The following is a 20,139-nucleotide window of genomic DNA, read 5'->3' on the forward strand; positions in this document are numbered from 1 at the left end:
TTTGGAGCACCTCTTGCCTCAGCATTGTTGTAATAAGATTCGATAGAGGTTGAAGAATTCAGTACGACAGAAACATTTTTAAAATGTTTTATTCAGTATGTACAGCAATAGTGATAGATGTGTATTTCTCATTAGAATAAGTGAGATAAGCAAGGCACTTTTTCTGTATAAGTACAAAACATTTGCTACGTAGCTGACAAAGCGCAAGTGTGCTATTGTGAATTGCGAGTTTGACTGAAGTGTTACAAGCATCCGTCAACGTCTGGGATGAAGCTGTTGAGAGTGAGATTGTCCCCCTCGCTGTCCTCTGTGCTGGGCATTAGGGTGATGTTGCTTGTGGGGCATCTGTATCTCCCCTGGCCACCATAAGTGGTTCTGGTGGGGACCACTGCTGAGATGCACACCATCTCTGTGCCCTGTCCCTGCAGCTGCTGGGCCCTGTGTCTGTATCTGCTGCCCCTCAGCTTGGTCAAGAGGATGACGGTGCTGACAATGAACATTGTTATCACAGCAGCCAGCACAGCCATGATGATCAGGCACTGACCTACCAGCCCTCTCCCCTTAGGGGTCATGGTCGGGCATGTCACTCTGTTCGAGACACTGACGCTTCCTGGAATGGAGGATTTTGCTGTCCCTTCTGTGAAGGAGTTGATGGCACTGGTAAGGTTAGGTGGATGCAAGGCGGATGGGACAGGTGTTTGTTTAACTCTCACAGTGGTGTGGGAGAGCTCAGTCTCATGGTCTGTCTCTGAGGTTTCAGTTCTCATTGTTTGCTGGGTAACGGAGACTTCTTTTGCGTTCTTGGTCAGGTCTTTGGTGAGGGCTACAGGGGGCGTTGTTTGAGGTGGTAGCTCAGACAGGTTCGACTCCTGGGTTCCATGGGTTGCTACCTCCCCATGGCTAAGTAGACATCTTGAGACCGCCTTGCTTGACAGAACCAGAAGGAACACAAGAGCTAGATATCTCCCAGGCTTTGGGGTAAACATGGTGGCAAATCTGCGAAGGGAAATGATAACAGCAAAAATGTAAAGACTATGTTCAAGGAAACAGTGGTACAACGCAGACGTTCATCACAAAACTATGAGGCATAGCTATGCCCAATTCAAGCCTTCCTGTTTTACACTACCTTAGCATGCGCTAAGGAAGAACCAATGTGATAAGTGCTATGAGACAAAGTGTGAAAAGTAACTTGGCCTTCTGTAATCTAGTGTGATACATTACAGAACACTGCACCGAAATGGCAGCACAAATACCCAATACTTGTAATAACACGGTATACATTGGCTTAATATTTAAGATGGTGTTGCTCATCAACATCACTTTGAGCCTGTGTAAAGGGATCAATTTCCTTTACAAAAAATGTTAGTGACAGTGACTGACAGATAATGATCTGTAATACATCTAAATCCACCCCATCAGTGATGTTGCAACGCTTCCTCAGCATTTCAGAAAAAAACCGAATCAATCTAATTACAGGTTCTTTTAGAAAGTGGAGACTTTGTAGAAACTGTATACTAGCTCATGCAGCCCAACACTACTGATCACCCCACTGCTATGACACTTACCCAAATGCTGGAGGAGAAGTCTTGTTTTGTGGTACATTGGCCCCTCAACCAGCAGATTGTTCACCGTCAAGCAAGAAGCGAGACATTGGCTGATCTGTGAGGAATACAGGAAGCATGCTGCCTTTCACAGAAGTGAAGCTGTTTAAAAAAATAAAACACTGACAAGTGTTACACTTACAAATGAGGAATGGTGGCATACATGGGTTTCAGATACAAGGAAAGCTAGAATCTCTTGATAAAGAATAGCAAGTATGTGAGAGCAAAAGTATATGAGCGTACACGTAACTTGACATGCAGTGCATTAGTAAAGTATTCAGACACCTTCCCATTTATTACGTTACAACCTTATTCTAAAATTAATGTATTATTCTAAACACAATGCCCCATAATGGACAAAGCGAAAACATGTTTAGAAATGTGTGCAAATGTAAAGAAAAAAGGTAAAAATGAAATACCTTACATAACTATTCAGACCCTTTGCTATGACACAAAAAATTAAGGTCAGGTGCATCCTATTTCCATTGATCATCCTTGAGTTGTTTCTATAACTTGAATGGAGTACACTTGTGGTAAATTCAATTGATTGGACCGGATTTGGAAAGGCACACACCCGTCTGTATAATTCCCCACAGTTGACAGTATATGATGTCAGAGCAAAAACCAAACCATGAGGTCGAAATAATTCCTCGTAAAGCTCCGAGACAGGATTGTGTCGAGGCACAGATCTGGGGAAAGTGTACCAAAAATGTCTGCAGCATTGAAGGTCCAAGAACACAGTGGCCCCCATAATTCTTAAATGGGAGATATTTGGAACCACCAAGACTCTTCCTAGAGCCTGCCACCCGGCCAACTGAACTGGCCGCCCTGCCACTCCTCAGTAAAAGGCAAGACCGCCCGCTTGGAGTTTGCCAAAAGGCACCTAAAGGACTCTGACCATGAGAAAGATGATTCTCTGGTCTGATGAAACCAAGATTGAACTCTGGGGCCTGAATGCCAAGCGTCACATCTGGAGGAAACCTGCACCATTCCTAAGGTGACGCATGGTGGTGGCAGCATCATGCTATGGGGATGTTTTTCAGCAGCAGGGACTGGGAGACTAGTCAGGATCGAGGGAAAGATGAACGGAGCAAAGTAGAGAGATCCTTGATGAAAACCTGCTCTAGAGCGCTCAGGACCTCAGACTGGGGCGAAGGTTCACCTTCCAAAACAGGACAACGACCCTAAGCACACAGCCAAGACAACACAGATGTGGCTTCAGGACAAGTCTCTGAATGTCCTTGTGTAGCTCAGCCAGAGGCCAGACTTAAACCCGATCGAACATCTGGAGAGATTTGAAAATAGCTGTGCAGCATTGCTCCCTATTCAACCACAGACCTTGAGGATTTGCAGAGAATGAGAGAAACTCCAAATACAAGTTTGCTAAGCTTGGCGTCATATCCAAGATTCGAGGCTGTAATCGCCGCCATAGGTGCTTCAACAAAGTAAAAGGTTTGAATACTTATGTAAATGTGATAGTTTAGCAAATGTATTTAAAAAAAATAATAATAATTCTACTAATCTGTTTGGTGCTTTTTCATGGGGTATTGTGTGTAGATTGTGTGTAGATTGAGGGGAAAAAACGACTCAATCCATTTTAGAATAAGGCTGTAACGTAACCAAATGTGGAAAAAGTTGAGTGATCTGAATACTTTCCTAAGGCACTGAGTCTCAGATATTGCTTGTTTGAAGATGGTCATCTCATGTTTGCCCAGTCCTCTGCATCACTCATTAACTTGACAACAGAATACTTATTATTTTTATTTCTTTATTCATTTTTCTGATAATCGATAAGTTTGATACTTGAAGCAGAAAAAAAAATGAACAAAAATGCTCTACAGACCTCCACAAGAGGCTGAATCCTTGTTTGTTTTTCTTCTGTTATTAACTTCTCTTTTTGTATTTATAATACCTGTGATAGAATGGAGATTCTGTTCAGTCATGACGCATTATGGCAAGGAACGCAGACAAGAGGTAACGTTCAAAACCCACCAGAACCCAACTCCCAAACACACTGCAGCCCAAAACAACAATACAAAAAAAAATGAAAAAAATGAAAACAAATATTTACAAAGCTTTAAATCATTTTCTAGGCCTTTATTTCAAACATCACATACATCTCTCTACAGCATATTTCTCCAACCTAGTGTCCCTTTAAATAGCTATTCACCAATATTCCAAACATCACAGGTCTCGCTGCCTTGGGTAGACCAAGGAGGCTGAGGAGAAGCATTTACAGGGCAGTACAGGACAAAGTCCAAGACATCCTCCCCTGACAAGATTCATATCTCTACAGCACAGTAGAACACATTGAAGTAATTCTTAACCCCAATAAAATATTACAGAACACCAGACGATGCATATTTAGAGTAAAATTGCATCCTCTGATGTAATCTTAGATTGTGAGGCCAGGATGGAGTGATTGATATAAGCATACATTTCTCAGTGCTTTCTATGCCCAAAACCCACTGTCAAAGTTCCTCTCAGGGTGCCTATCCACTCTCTCCTGCTAAATAACTCACACCATTCTCAAACCGCAGTCATCATTAAGCACTTCCTGTGCACAACTCTGGCATTTCTGATCTCTTCAGTGGCAACAAACTTTAAAGGCTAACAAACTCTGAACCGTAAACCTAACCCACCCTCCCGCTGAAAAAAAAGGCATAACAAAAATAGCATGACAACAGAACCATTATCGCAGTTGGCAACACCATCAAATAGTCGGACAATCCAAACGACTCCTTGTTCCTCTGATTCTCTAGTGATGTGACCATGTATTTAAGGGGAAACTATTTAAAATCCTGATAAGGAAGTACATAGTGGGATATCTGCAACGGGAGAGCCGGAGAAGGAAGCACAGGATAAAACGCACAGTATATTAACATCACCATACCACCCAATTCTGTTATCATAGGCCAAAACCTTGGTCACACCCTATGGTGAATCCATATAATCTAAAAATCCCCTCGCATTATCTGGAGAAAAAAAAAACACAAAAAACTAAAAAGTACATCCTCTACAACTCCAACGAGGCCAAATACATACGAGACAAATTCACACATCCTGAAAGCCTTCCTTCTCCATGTTACTTCTTGTCAACCAACAGTCAAAATTGTTGTCTCAGACACACCCCTGTTACTCACCCTCTGGTTGGCTGTATGGATATGGGCCAATGAAGTGGTGAATAGTGAACATCCTGACACACACACCCTGAACACAAGGGCACGATTCAACATTGGGGTTTATGACAGCATAAACACCTCAAATCAAAGGCAGAACAAGGCTGATACACTGCTAAAAGTCTGGAAATGTTTACCAGCTACATAGAACACAATTCCATTGGTCCTTCTCTGGGCAGCACACAGGACATTGCCACAAGAACCCGTACAAGCCACCCAGGTGGCTCCATGTCATGAGTCAGCAGAACTGTAACTTACAGTGCAGAGCTTATTACAGTACACACATACCATCTGTGTCACAGGGCCAGAGGGGGACAATGACAAACAAGGAACATAGTAGCAAACTATGGCACATTTGTTTCATAAGACTGGAACGCCAACAATGCTGATGGTAGCCAAGGTCACCTAAATGACAGGAACGCTAACAATGCTGATGGCAGAGGTCAACTAAATGATTGAAAATGATTTTGGGATTGGGCATGTGCATTGTAAACAACTCCAACGAGGCCAAATACATACGAGACAAATTCACACATCCTGAAAGCCTTCCTTCTCCATGTTACTTCTTGTCAACCAACAGTCAAAATTGTTGTCTCAGACACACCCCTGTTACTCACCCTCTGGTTGGCTGTATGGATATGGGCCAATGAAGTGGTGAATAGTGAACATCCTGACACACACACCCTGAACACAAGGGCACGATTCAACATTGGGGTTTATGACAGCATAAACACCTCAAATCAAAGGCAGAACAAGGCTGATACACTGCTAAAAGTCTGGAAATGTTTACCAGCTACATAGAACACAATTCCATTGGTCCTTCTCTGGGCAGCACACAGGACATTGCCACAAGAACCCGTACAAGCCACCCAGGTGGCTCCATGTCATGAGTCAGCAGAACTGTAACTTACAGTGCAGAGCTTATTACAGTACACACATACCATCTGTGTCACAGGGCCAGAGGGGGACAATGACAAACAAGGAACATAGTAGCAAACTATGGCACATTTGTTTCATAAGACTGGAACGCCAACAATGCTGATGGTAGCCAAGGTCACCTAAATGACAGGAACGCTAACAATGCTGATGGCAGAGGTCAACTAAATGATTGAAAATGATTTTGGGATTGGGCATGTGCATTGTAAACAACTCCAAAAAAGAAAAACAGTTCAAGTGAACATCTAAGGCTACGAGAAGTACAAGGTGCAGGGTGACATCTACAAAGCCTAGGGGAGTCCACTCATACCCTTTCTGTTCCACAAAATTGATGGAGATGATCAAAACATTGTTCAAGTTGCAAACATAAGTTATACCAGGTATTAAATGATATGTAAGGACTGCATGTTTGCGGCTTGCTTAGTAAAACAAGCTAGAGTAAGAGAGATTAAAGATGGAGAATAAACAGTGGAAATTCAAATCTCTTGAGTAGAATATACACGAATGTATTAACTCTGGCCAGAATCAGGAGATGTTAACAAGTGTACAGACAATGGTCCTGTTAAGATGGGAGGAGAGGGAAGAATTTAGAGGTTCAGAAAAGTCAGGCGGCAAGAATCACACCACCACCTCAGAGCTTTTCAGCAAAGACAACAGAAGTACTATGATAAATCAGGCTTGAGTGTTTGATATTTTCCCATAATGAGTTGGTTCTCCTCCATTGTCTTTTACAGTAATTGTTTGATTATTGAAATCTGCCATCCCCCTCCTCGCATTTCCAGCCTATTGCATTGTCCCTTATAGTTTGTATTTTGAGTCTTCCTGGAAAACAAAGAGAAACATTTTTTTTTTAAAGAAAAATACTGTCAAGGAGGTGTAAACATAACTCCTTTAAAATTTGGCAACATAAGTAGTTGGGGAAGACAATATACTGATACCTACATATAAAACATTTGGGTTTACCCAAATAGAAATGGTTCACATTGGAATTTTCTTGGTCACAATCTTAAAAGCAAAAGGAATATGCAAGACTTTTTCATACAACATACAAGAATAAACCGCCACTTATTAAAAGGAATGGAATAGTTTGCCATATTTCTCTCTTATTCCATCATGTTAACTGAGGGTTAGGGGCTGGCTAAGAAAAGTTAATATCGGAATGTTGCTTGGGATCATTGCTAGGCAGGTTTCAGGCAGAACGCTGTCATTGAGATTGGCAGTGACGGGTCCCGCCCAGCTCCTAGCCAATGGATCGTCCTGAATTTTGGGGGGAGGGTCCTTAAATGGCGATCTTGGACATCTGCTCCTCGAGTTGGATGATTCGCTTCTCCTGACTGCTGACCAGGTCCTTGAGGGATTTGATTTCTTTCAAGACCTCATCCAGCTTGGCTTCGTTTTTCTGAGGAATACAGAGACAGGAGCAAGACATGAGGCCCTTTCTGGAGATGTTGGTACCAGTCCTAGTATAGTTAAAGCTTTTGCACCAAGACAAAATGACTGTAAATTCAGGGTCTACAGCAGGGTTCCATAACTGGCAGCCTGTAGGTGATTTTATTTGGCCCCCAAATGAGCAATTATAGATATTTTTATTATAATACATTATTTTTATTGTTGGACATTAAAAAAAAACCTGTAAAAACACCAGCAAATCAGCTCCAAATTATTATTTTGGAATTCTGTTCCAAATGTTTTCTTCAAATATTATATCGGTTTTGAGCTTCTTGCGGTCATTTTACAGTCTACAAAATATTTGTAATTATGTACCAGCCCCTTGATCGCCTGCCCGTGACTGAATCTAGTTGATGATCCCTGGTCTACACACTGTGTGTGTGTTTATTTTTAATACGGAGGTCCATTCTATCCCTGCAGGCATTCTACGCTGCAGACATGCAGGGCTCCAGTATCCCGTAGCACCCTGAGGGTTAACATGGAGCGCCTGCAGGCTGCAGAGCAGCAGCCCAGTCTGCCATGATTACAGGCCAGAGCTGCAGATCGAAGTGGAGGCCAGGGCTGGGCCCTGCGTGGGCAGCTGTGTTGTGGGTGAGGTAGGGCAGGAGCAGCAACCGCCCCTCATTGAGTCAGAGAGAGCGATGGGGGTGGAGACTTCTAGTAACCACCTTATGAAGTCAGGCAGCCACCCCCTTCTAAAACACACCCAGCCAACAAACTCTTCATGTTCCAAGGCCCCAGCTGCAATATCTCAAGGCCAGGGCTGAACTAAAGGCCATTTGATGACTGTGGTGGTGGGTGTGGCAATCAGACTAGCCCTGGGAAAGCACTGTACATACCCAAGGAGATACATACTGTAATGTTGATATATTGATCCAGTCAACTTTCAATCAAAACACTAGTGGTACATTGCACATACAGAATAATATCCTGGTGTCTGGTGAGTAGTACTTGTTTACATAAAATAAAGCAGTGTTTCCCAACTCCTGTCCTCTAGTACCCGAACAGTACATATTTTTATTGTAGTCCTGATTCAACTTGTCAACTAATCATCAGGCCCTCTGAGTTGAATCAGGTATGCTAGTCAAGACTACAACACAAATGTGTGCCGTTGAGGATACTCTAGGACTGGAGTTGGAGTGGAGAGAGACTATGTCTCTCCCATACAACCCAGTCAGAGTCCTCCCCAGACAGAGACAGCAGTCCTCACTCTGGATGGAGTGGGCGAGGCAGACTTGTTGGCTGGGCCCCTTTTCTCTGTGTTCTTGCTCAGCTTGTTGTCCAGGATGTTTTTCTTGACCACTTTGAGGTCGCGGTTCTTGCCAGGGACGTAGCCGTTCTTCAGGGATATGAGGATGGGCTCGCCATTCTTCCCCTCGAACCAATCCTCTGCCTCGATGGCACAGTCTGGTCCTGCCGTGTCTGGGTACAGGTCATCCTGGAACAGGTCAGACTGCAGAGCGGCACAGAGACTGCTGTTAGAGAACGCTGTACCAAACACATAGGGCCCGTTACCTGGACACAGATTAAACAATCCTGAACAAAAAAAGCATTCTCTATGGATATTCTTCATTGATCTTGCTTTCTTAATATGTGTCTAGTAAAACACCCTAACATTTTCTATCTGTCAAAATAGACCGTTTCAGTTAAATGTTGCATTAATTGTTGAAATCATTCATATATCGACTGTCTAGATCAGAATGAAGAAGCTCACCTTTCTGGGCACAGTCATGATGATAGGTTCACACTTCCTTTCGTGCAGTTTATAAAACCTGCCAACATAAAAGCAAAAATAAGTGTATTATTCAAAACATCACATAACAGGCCCACTGTCTAACATCCTTTTACAAACACTGCAGCCCAGCCCAATGCACTTCTACTTCCAGGACACTGGCAATAGTCAGGCAGCCTCAGTAAACATGGAGTTGAATAACTGCATGGTACACAATTCTGGTTGGCAGGGCCTGGAGTTAATCCGTTTATAAGGAGAGAGCTCTCCTCCAACATGTGGTTATGTGCTGCCTCCTGGTGGACATGGACAGGTAATAGCGCCACATTACAAGTCATCTTCCGTTTAGGGCCACCTCATAGACCCGGCCAAGAACTACCCCACTTGGTTCTAGACCTTCCCACTAGACCTTGCTGAAATGAATAAGGGGTGTGCCCAACAAGACATGATATTCAGATATGATAGAGCAGTCCTAAAATGGATGATCCATTTCTCTATCCAGCCAGCCCTACCTGGCAATCTCACACTTGTTGACATCCAGACCTCTCTTGGGCATGTATCCCATCCCCCTCTGGGGCTCCTTGGTGGTGAAGGTGTTGAGGTAGTGGACAAATGGGGCCTCGTCCGTGATCTCAAAGTAGCGGATGCTGCTGTCACCCTACAAACCACAGAGACAAGATGACGGCCTTTTAGTGCTTGTCTGAATTCATACATTTTTTTAATGACTCAATGAGCAGCAATAGAATAAAGTTTAAGATACAGTATAATGTTTTAGTAATGACTTCATGGATAACACTTCACCATGCAGAACTTCATGGATCAAAGTAAGACTTGTTATAAGTCACTTGCACAGCAGATCAAATGGGTGTGTATGTATGTAATCTTCGGGAAAAACTCCACTCACCTTACCACACAGATAAACCACATTGGTGTCTGGGTCATAGAAGGGCAAGAGAACTCCATTGCTGGTGTCCATCTCATGCACTGAGATGGCCTCATCCATGGCTTGCTGTAAATGAAACATTGACATAGTTGGTTACTGAGCAGTCCAGTAACATCTTTAATATAGGGAATATAGGGTTCCGTTTGTGACTCAGCCAAGAGTTGTGATGGTGAGGACGGGGTGACCCACCGGGTTCCACAGGGCTAGCTGTCTCTCACTCATACGGCTGAAGCCCGTGGTGAACACGTTGCCGTCCGACAGGAAGATGGCCCTCATGGGCCGTGCCCCCTCATGGGCCTTCTCCTTCTCCTGTGACACAGAGGGTCAACATAAGGTACGTACACCCTAAATTTTCACCTCCGAGATTCCTTCAAATTAGATTTTTTTTAGGTTAAGTTTGCGGAATTTGACAACCCTATACAGCAGGTTTGTTAGTGAAAATTATTGTCAGTGGTGCTCACCCCTACGATCTCCTCCTTGCGGGGGTCGATGACACGGATGGTCTTGTCCTTGCAGGCAGTGCAGATGAGGCTGCCGTTGCGGTTCCAGCAGGCGCTGAAGATGACATCAGGGTGCATATCCTCCAGCTGAATCATGGCTTCGCCCGTCCCCACGTTCCAGATGATGATCAGGTTGTCACAGCCTGAGGATTACACACATTTAACAAACACACAATACACAAGAGAAGCATGGACATAATATCACTGATGTGGCAAGATAATATCATCTACAACTCTTAGCTCATTCTGGTTTGGTTCTGACATGGAGGGGGAAAACACTGTGAATATGGTCATTCTCAAAGGGATACTGCGAGATTCTGGCAATTAAGCAATGACGAAGTCTATAGGTAAAGTAGCATACGCTAGCGTACCTGTAGACTTTCAGTCACTGTGCTAATGCTAGTCAGCATTGGCTTGCGAAACTACCTCTTCCTTCTGCATGTAGACATAACAAATGACATCCACAAGTTCAATGGACTAATGGGTAAGTTCAATGGGTAAGTAGAAAAACAGCACAATAGCAAAAATCTTGCAGTATCCCTTTAAGGCAATTGTCAGTGTGTCAATGGGGACAGATGTGCGTTGATCAGACATCTCAGTGTTTGGGGAAAATTATGCCACAGGGTAACAGTGACAAGCTCACAGCAGGTTACCACTTTTCTCAGGGCGAGGAGGGGATGAGAGCGAGTGAGCTGATGGCGACCGAGAATACAACCACAAAAGCAGAGGCACACAGGTTGAACCAGAACTATAATGATAAGGACAGGAGGACACTAGTGTTGTCACGATACCAGAATTTAAACTGTTGATACCATCACAATACCACGGCAAAAAAAGGCATGGAGACAAACTTCACTACTGCTCTGTTCAATCGTTAGGCATCTTCTGAGTTCATCATTACATTGGCAATGTTTGACGTCAGAGACAGACATGTACGCATTAATGAATCAATTATACAACAAATTTGACTTTGTTGGTTAAAACAAGTACAAAACAATAGTAATAATTTATTAGTAGGAAAATGTATACACTCAAGCAGTGAGACACTTCGGATAAGAGTCTGCTGAATAACTAAAATGTACATTTTTTAATTGGAATGGTAAACCTCCTTTGATAAACTGGGTAAATCAAGATGTAATCTAGGCCTATTCGCAATACAGATGAACGCATATTCAATGTGTGTGTGCATGCATTGAGTAATTGAGCTGGTTTTGGCGGATTTCATCTGTTTCCCTTCCATTTGGGACTTAAAAGCATTTCACTGTAAGGTGAAGGTGAAATACCTGTTGTATTTGGCGCACGTGACAAATAAACTTTGATCTAATATTGTACCGTACTGATCAACAACATTTGCATAGAGGTAATTTATTTTATAAGTGTGCGCTGTCTCTTTAACGACATCATTCACGAGGCAAGAGGGGGGCGGTCCATCTGAGCCTTACTCACACAGTCAGTTCGCTAAGGCAATAGATCATCTTTGGGAGAGACATGAGACCGATTAAGTGAATGAATAAAGTTTGTGGCAATCAGCTTTGAAATCAGCATATTTTGTATTAAGGTTTGCATATTATCACAAAGTACTCAGGTAGTAGTGAATTGATGTTAGCGTCAGCTGTAAGCTAGCAAGGAAAGTTAGCCTACAAAGCAGGAAGCTGACGGAATGTTATTGCATTGTAAAGTGTTCTAGCCTGTATAGACATTGTTTTGCGACCAGTAATTAACAGGTTCAACATTTCTACATGCCGTGTCGCATTATTCAAGTGTGTAAACTTCTGTGCAGCATTTGTGGGGAGCTAAACCTGATGCAGCCCAGACTCCCAGTGCAGCAGACCCGGCGCCAGGATAAAGTGACTAAGTGGAGCAGGCACAGTGCGCTCGCACTAAGGGGGACCTTCAGTGGCGCTGATACAGACTTCATCCGTGAGAAATTTGATAGACGTAGCAAAAGTAACAAAAATGATAGTACCGAACCATTTATGTTCTAGTATCGAAAAGGTACAGACGTTTTGGTATACCATGCAACACTAGAGGATACCACTCACCGGCACTGAGCAGGACGTTGCGTGCTGTGGGGTGCCATGTGATGATGCCAACCCTTTTGGAGTGTCCCTCCAGGACCACCACAGGCTCAGACAGGCCAGTAACCAGTCCGTTCTCAGGGATCTGCCACACCTGCAGACAGAGATAAGGGTCAGAGGTCAGGGCATAGCTAGGGTCAATAATGCATCACATACTGAATTTAAATTGAATTATATTTGTCACGTGCCAAATACATTTCACCTTACAGTGAAATGCTTACTTAACTGCATTGTTGGTTTAAGGGCTTGTAAGAAAAATATGTTAAGAAAAAATAGAAAATAAAAGTAACAAATAGTAAAATAACAATAGCGAGGATATATACAGGGGGTACCGGTACAGAGTCAATGTGCGGGGGCACCGGTTGGTCGAGGTAATATATACATGTAGGTAGAGTTAAAGTGTCAGACTATGGCTGCAGTTCCCCTGCTGTTACGTGTCGTAAAGCACTAAACTAAATCGACCGCAGAACGCAGTACATTCACATGAACAAACTTGTCAAAAACTCTTCTAGATTGACATTACTGTGACAGGAAGTTAGTAGATCACACAACCATGACTCAAGGGGGCGGCAGAGATCTAAGTCACTCACCATACTGACGTACAGCCTGAGTAGCTTACTTCCCACTGACAATACAGCCAGTAGACTATACAAATACAGTAAAGATGGCAGAATCAGAACATTCATCTATGGAAATAAAGACTAAAGGTAAAAGTCATTATCTCTATGATCGCCGACAGCAGTAGACTGACATTATGAAAGGCATGTGGTTCAGTAGTCAAACCACTGCATTACTACTGAACCCCTACACTAATCAGAGCTCCTACTCCAGCTGCAATAGGTCACTACAGATACAGCAGTCAACAGCAACAGCAGCTCATCAGGAAATGTAATCTAAAGTCAACATTACTTTTGGGGAACCAATTCGGTGTGTATTTCTAGCAGCAATATGAAATGTTCTGAAGAGAGAGGAACCTTTGGCGGTTCAACTTCTGTAAATGCACTCGGAGCACTGCATCCATTTCACAGACAGGTCTTCTGGTGTTGAGAGAGTTGCATGGGGAAGTCAACGCCTACAGGTGGGGAAGTGGTAGAAGCATACCAAAGTACACTGCGCACACTGATCACTGCCGTTCACAGCCCAAATAAGGACATATGGAGAAAAGTACAGCACCAGCCTCAAACAAGTTAGTGACCTCAGCCATATAAAAAAGGCTAAATCATTCCCCAGAGCTGATTCCTATACGACTTGTCTCTCTCTGCGTCTAATCTAATCCAGACTAGAGGGCGAGCCCTGCCTGCACCCATGCTTAGCTACCCTATCACTTTCGGAATCAGCACCCTTCCCTACGCTATCAGTATCTGGCCTTTCACAACCAAAACTTGTCATCTCCTGTCGGTTGGCATCGGTGAGAGGGTGTGTGTAGATGGACAGGTTAAGTATGAACAAACATTGCTGTACAGTTCCACTGAAAGGCACAGTCTCTGCTGAGGTGTGTGTCAGGGAGAGGGGTGATCGTAACCATACCATAACTGTGCAATCCTCCGAGCCGCTGGCGATGACCTGGTCATTGTGGGGGCACCAGTCGATGTCCAGCACAGGGCCTGTGTGACCACACACTGTGGGGTAGGCCTTGTCAATGCGGCCCGACTGTGGAGAAACAAGCAGATACAGACATGAGATCAGTCACGGATGTCTATGATGCCTGGTGATCTGAGGGAACAACTTGACCTGAGTTTAACTTAAACCATGAAATCACAGGGTTAGGCCGACCAACCAGAGACCATGTACAAAACAAGGAGTATGCAATAGAGATGTTCCCTGTGAGCAGAGGGCAACATCCCGAGGAGGAGGAGCTCAGTCAAACATTAACCAGACACATTTGACTACCTGTATTTAAATCTGTGTTTTCAACCAAATTACACAGTCCACTAATGCATTAAGAGCATAGAGGGGAACAGAGACACAAACAGAGAGACTCACCAGCCTAGCACTGTCATAGCCTCTAAAAACCATTTCTGTTTACAATTCTGCTGCATAGCTATATCCTAGGACTCATTTAGATTAAAGCTTACCCTTGTTGAATATGTAAATGATGGCATGTTGGTGGTGATGACGTCAGACGCACACCAGCAGAAGCTTATTTTTTGCTCTTTAAAGTGAAACCCTGAGCTAACCTCCAATCTGAGCCTCTTATATAATACCCTTATACAACACACAGGCCAGATGGCCAGAAATCACTTCCCCAGCCATCACACACACAAAACAAAGGAGCCAGACAAAGGGAAGGCTTTCCCACCCCATCAGCTGACTTCCTGATGACATCAGTCTGGTCTGAAGGCGGGTACTATCTTGACCTCTGACCCTATCGTGATTGGAAAATCAGGTGCTCTCCACGGTGTGAATTCTGAAGATGCTGAGGGGGGTAAGGGTTGGATTCGGGAGAATGACGCACCCTTTTCCATGCTCCTGTCAGTTGATTGCCCAACCAGACCACCACAGAGCCCGACAGTCAGATGATGTCACCGAGACAGAGCCCTGCTGGCTGCAGCCATATTTAAAGCATAATGGTCTGCCTCATGAAAAATCACTCAATGCCCACAGCCATTCTAGCAGTAGACTGGGCACCATGACAACAATGGTTTCAGAGGGGCTAAATATAAGTGCTGCATATTCAGTCACAGGGAGAGAAGAGCTTTTCCAGGTCTTTACTGTAGACATTAGAAAAACATAATAACAGGGCCTGTAAGCATTAGGCACACCAGCCTTTAGTGTTGACTTCAAACTCAAGATAAATGCTTAGAATGACCATTCAGATAACCTAAGAGCGTGAAGTCCGAGAGAACAAGCATATTCAGGTATGAAGAAGCTCTGTCCTCATGGACATGTAATCGAGGCGTATGTGGACAGAGGGAGGTAACAAACGATGAACCTGAGTGGGCGGTCTAGGCCTTATGTCTAAATGCTTGTGTAACAGCAGGCAGTGGATTGGCCACTAGGACTCAGACAGCCATTTCAGACCAGGATATGAGTCAGTATGTTGTCTGAAGTCTCCTCCATATTTCTCTATTACTTCCCTTACTTCCCTGCCTGCTGTGGCACTGGGCCAAAAAAGGACTGGCCAGTTCAACTCTGCTGCTCACGTCACAATACACCACACAGTGTTAGGTTAAAACCTGATTACGATAGTGGTCAGTGAGTCACAGTAGTTCAACACAAACTAAAATGAATCTTTCATTTTGGGAGTGCCAGACATGGCCATGGGGATTGTGGTCATAGAAGACAGTCAATTGGTTCACACCACAACCCACTGCCCTCCCTACAGCAGCGTTGGGCCGTGACAAACTCCAACATCAGTGATCAAAGTCTGAGTGTACTATACCTGCGTGTGTATATGAATCTAAAAATCACATGACCATGCCTCGCCCTGTCCAGAGAACACTCCCGGAAATCTAACATAGAATAATCAGCCGTTGTTCTGGACCCGGGACGGAAGGATAGGCTCCTCGGAATACATAGCCAGAGAGGGAGGTGAGCAGTTTCTGGAATGAGACAAAGGTTGACGTGGTCACAAACAGCAGCCCATATTGCAGCAGCGGCCTGAAAGTGATTCTCAATCTCCCGCTGTTGGGGGGAGTGGCCTGTTAGCAGCAGGATGTGCAGCAGGAAAGACATTTCAGTGTCGAGGGGGTGTAGGCTAGCTAGGCTATAGCAGCAGAGGACCAGGTGTGACAGAGCAATGTAGGCTAGGCCTATAATAGCACAGGATACTGCTCAGTACTAGCATTTCCTCTTAGCTGCTTCGGCCTTGCTCAGATCAACAACATACAGCTAGCTGGCGGCTGTGTTCGAGAGCATCAAACTGATGCATCATGGGGAAATTGTGACTGACTGATATTATTGAGTAGTTATTTATGATGCATGGTGATTTGTACAGTCAGTTTTGACTCGCCTTTAAAGTCGGCTGCAATGTGGAACACGCCCAATGTTTTTCATCAGGCTGGGTGGTTGGATGTATAATGTCGTTAATGTCAGCAGAGGTGTGGTTTCCCTGGCTTCATGTGATTGTGACATGTTGAGTTGCAGGTTTTCAGCAGACCTTCTTCACAGGGACAACAAAAGGTGTGCAGATGGCAGACTAGGATCTGGGTGTGTGTAGTACATAGGCCAATACATTGAGCGCACAAAACTTCAGGCTCTTTCCATGACAGACTGACCAGTTGAAAGCTATGATCCCTTATTGATGTCACCTGTTAAATCCAGACAGGTTAAAAGAAGGCCTCGAGACAATTGATACATGGATTGTGTGCCATTCAGAGGGTGAATGGGTTAGACAAAATATTTAGGTGCCTTGGAACGGGGTATGGTAGCAGGTGCCAGGCACAACGGGTTGAGTGTCAAACACTGTTTCCCATGTTTAACAACAATGATCTATCAACCAAAGGACATCCAGCCAACTTGACAACTGTAGAAAGCATTGGAGTCAACATGGGCCAGCATCCCTGTGGAACGCTTTCGACACCTTGTAGAGTCCATGCCCTGACGAATGGAGGCTGTTCTGAGGGCAAAAAGGGGACAACTCAATATTAGCATTCCTAATGTTTTGTTCACTCAGTGGTATTTGCTGCCTGCCCGTCTCAGTGGTATTTGCTGCCTGCCCGTCTCAGTGGTATTTGCTGCCTGCCCGTCTCAGTGGTATTTGCTGCCTGCCCGTCTCAGTGGTATTTGCTGCCTGCCTGTCTGTGGTATTTCCCGCTGACATCAGCAGTGTCATGTTCTCTAACTACTGCCTGGTTCACAGACCCCAGAGAGATTAGAGACAGTTCCCCAAATGGCATCCTAATCCCTATATAGTGTACTTCTTTTCACCAGAGCCCTATGGGTTCTGGTCAATAGTAGGGCGTTATATAGGGGACAGGGTTACATTTGGTACGTACTCGCAGACTAGGAACATGTGCACAGGGTCTAGGGAGGACCTCGGCACTCTACAGGAGACTCACATTTCACATGGAAACTCTGTTACACACATCTCTCACACCAGTTCAATTGATACGCTTAGTTATTCTTCACCAAAAAAACTAGGAGGTGGACAGTACAGACTGTCCCCCAACCAACAATCTACATGGTTGACTTGTGAAGAGGGGACAGAGCCCAACAGCAGTGAGGGGCTGCTGTAGGCCTGGCTGTTAACAGTTCACACGGCTGCTGTAGGCCTGTTTACACACAGCTCATAGGGCTGCTGACATGCCGTCCAGCGGGACTGTCGTTCCAGTCATCCCACACCCCAGGCAGCTCTGATAGGGCTGTGACTAATGAGAGAGAGGGGGCGGGAGTGTTAAACGCACCACTGAGGTGTTAATCGTGTTTGTCTTTGCTATACACAATATGGAATTCCACGGTCCGAGAGAAGTACAAGAGAGGATCTCGCTTCAAGCCTGAATAAATATTATTTGATAGCGTTGTGATCATCTACAAAAGGCTGGAATGTTGTGTATGGTGAGGTCACTGATGGTTAGGAAAGGACTGTCAATAAACAGATCCTAGCCAAACTGCTCAAACATTTCCAAGGCAGGCACCACCATGCTGCTGTTTATGAGGAGAACAGACGACACACTCTTTTACACCACAACTTCTCAATGCATAACCCTTTTAGTAGACATTCTTATCCAGAGTCCAACTTCTTTGATTCAGGTGAACACAGGTAACTAAGCTAGATTCTCAGAGATAGTGAAGAGCAATAGGAGGCCTGGCCTGTGGCAACCTGCCTCTGCTCTGACTGACTTGCTCCTCCCTGAGACACAGCCTGAGGCAGGTATGTATAGCTGCGTTTACACAGGCAGCCCAATTCTGCTAAAAAAAAAATAATTCTCCCTAATTGGACTTTTGACCATTAAGATCAGCTCGGAAAAATGTGGTGAGAAAAGATGTGATTGGTCAAAATAAACTATTAGTAGGAAAAAGATTGGAATTGGGCTGCCTGTGTAAACGTAGCCAAAAGATACGGCCGGCCTTGATTCTAATTAGTGTCATAAAATTCACCCCCATGTAATTCGGTAACCACAGAACTGTATTGAACTGGAACCATTCCGGAGAAGGTGCCAGGTGAACAATTGCTAAAGCTGAAGATAAGAGGATAAGCGCTGATAAATGATGCTTGTAAGTACAGAGAATAGTGCTCTAAGCTAAAGACCAGGCAGAGTACAAGGACTGGCGACAAGTATAAACACAGTGAAAAGACTGTTAGCTAATTGGCACAGCCCCTTTACATGCCTGCCTTGAGTGACATCACAGAACACTTTCAGCCCCCAAACCTTTTTTTTTTTAAAATTTTTTAAAGCGCTGCTCCTGAAACAGATCAAACCAGCAAAGAAGCAAGGAATGGCAGACCAGACCACTGGTCATAATCTCCACGACAAACAGTCCAGTGGGAGAGACAGGAGACTGGGTAGGAGTGTGTTTCATGTAGACAAGGAGGTGGGAGTTGAGACATGCGACAGACAGTTGAGCAAACCACTGACTTGAGTAGAAAGGCTGAATAGCACGGTCAAAATCATACGCAATTGAGGCAACCCATCAAATAAGTAGGCTAAAGCCTGAATTGAATAAAGCAATCCAAAGCAGACTCCGTCCCCAACATACAGTTTTCATTGGATTGTTATACATGATACTGTAAATGACCAGAACACCTAAGGACCTTGACAAGGCTATGTGTTGTATGATATCCTATGAGAGAATGTGTCAAGCAAGCAGACCTGTTGGATAGCAATAAGTGAAGCTACACAAAGTTATGTCCAAACCTCATAAGATACAACAAAACAAAATGGACGATGGCAAAGTTAACTTGTTATGGCTGGGGGCAGTATTGAGTAGCTTGGATGAATACGGTGCCCAGAGTAAACTGTCTGCTACTTAGGCCCAGTTGCTAATATATGAATATTATTAGTAGATTTGGATAGAAAACCCTCTGAAGTATCTAAAACTGTTTCAATGATGTCTGAGTATAACAGAACTCATATGGCAGGCAAAAACCTGAGAAAAAAATCCAACCAGGAAGTGGGAAATCTGAGGTTTGTAGTTTTTCCAACTCTTTGCCTATCGAATACAGTGTCTATGGGGTCAAATTGCACTTCCTAAGGCTTCCACTAGATGTCAACAGTCTTTGTTTGATGCTTCTACTGTGAAGTGGGGGCAAATGAGAGGGGAATGAGTCATAGGTCTGCCAGAGGGGCATGAGCTGACCACGCGCTTTCACGTGATAGTTAGCTTGAGTTCCATTGTAGAATTGCAGACAAAGGAATTCTCCGGTTGGAACATTATTGAAGATTTATGTTAAAAACATCTTAAAGATTGATTCTATACATCGTTTGACATGTTTCTACAGACTGTAATGGAACTATTTGACTTTGTCTGCACCTAGTGATCGCGTGTCATGAATTTGGATTACTGGGCTAAACGTGCAAACAAAAAGGAGGTATTTGGACAAATTATGGACTTTAATCGAACAAATCAAACATTTATTGTGGAACTGGGATTCCTGGGAGTGCATTCTGATGAAGATCCAAGGTAAGTGAATATTTATAATGCTATTTCTGACTTCTGTTGGATACACAACACGCCAATGTATACTGAGATTTTTGTATATAAATATGAACTTTATCAAACAAAACATGTATTGTGTAACATGAAGTCCTAGGAGTGTCATCTGATGAAGATCAAAGGTTAGT

The 20,139-nt window shown here is 44.0% G+C and overlaps 1 protein-coding gene and 1 non-coding gene across 3 annotated transcripts in view; both read right to left on the bottom strand.

The window, feature by feature from the left end:
- Nucleotides 1–73: 73 nt before the first annotated feature.
- On the bottom strand, nt 74–1,664 carry LOC110536638 (uncharacterized). The gene is made up of 2 exons (XR_016484633.1): nt 1,566–1,664; nt 74–996 (listed from the first exon to the last, which is right to left on the bottom strand). It is a non-coding gene; the product is annotated as an uncharacterized LOC110536638 (transcript).
- Nucleotides 1,665–5,477: 3,813 nt separating this feature from the next.
- The window catches only part of coro1ca (coronin 1Ca), a 63,191-nt gene continuing 48,529 nt past the window's right edge, over nt 5,478–20,139 (bottom strand). For both annotated transcript variants that reach the window (XM_090190811.1, XM_021621682.3), the window contains 9 exons: nt 13,943–14,065; nt 12,380–12,509; nt 10,299–10,480; nt 10,027–10,146; nt 9,799–9,903; nt 9,407–9,552; nt 8,880–8,937; nt 8,376–8,618; nt 5,478–7,115 (listed from right to left, as the gene is read on the bottom strand). In XM_090190811.1, the coding sequence (XP_090046937.1) occupies nt 6,996–7,115; nt 8,376–8,618; nt 8,880–8,937; nt 9,407–9,552; nt 9,799–9,903; nt 10,027–10,146; nt 10,299–10,480; nt 12,380–12,509; nt 13,943–14,065 (1,227 nt within the window). In that variant the 3' untranslated portion in view covers nt 5,478–6,995. The remainder of the gene's footprint in view (nt 7,116–8,375; nt 8,619–8,879; nt 8,938–9,406; nt 9,553–9,798; nt 9,904–10,026; nt 10,147–10,298; nt 10,481–12,379; nt 12,510–13,942; nt 14,066–20,139) is intronic.

This window comes from Oncorhynchus mykiss, chromosome 11 (genome assembly GCF_057628025.1).
Source record: "Oncorhynchus mykiss isolate SJ-2025 chromosome 11, ASM5762802v1, whole genome shotgun sequence".
NCBI lineage: Eukaryota > Metazoa > Chordata > Actinopteri > Salmoniformes > Salmonidae > Oncorhynchus > Oncorhynchus mykiss.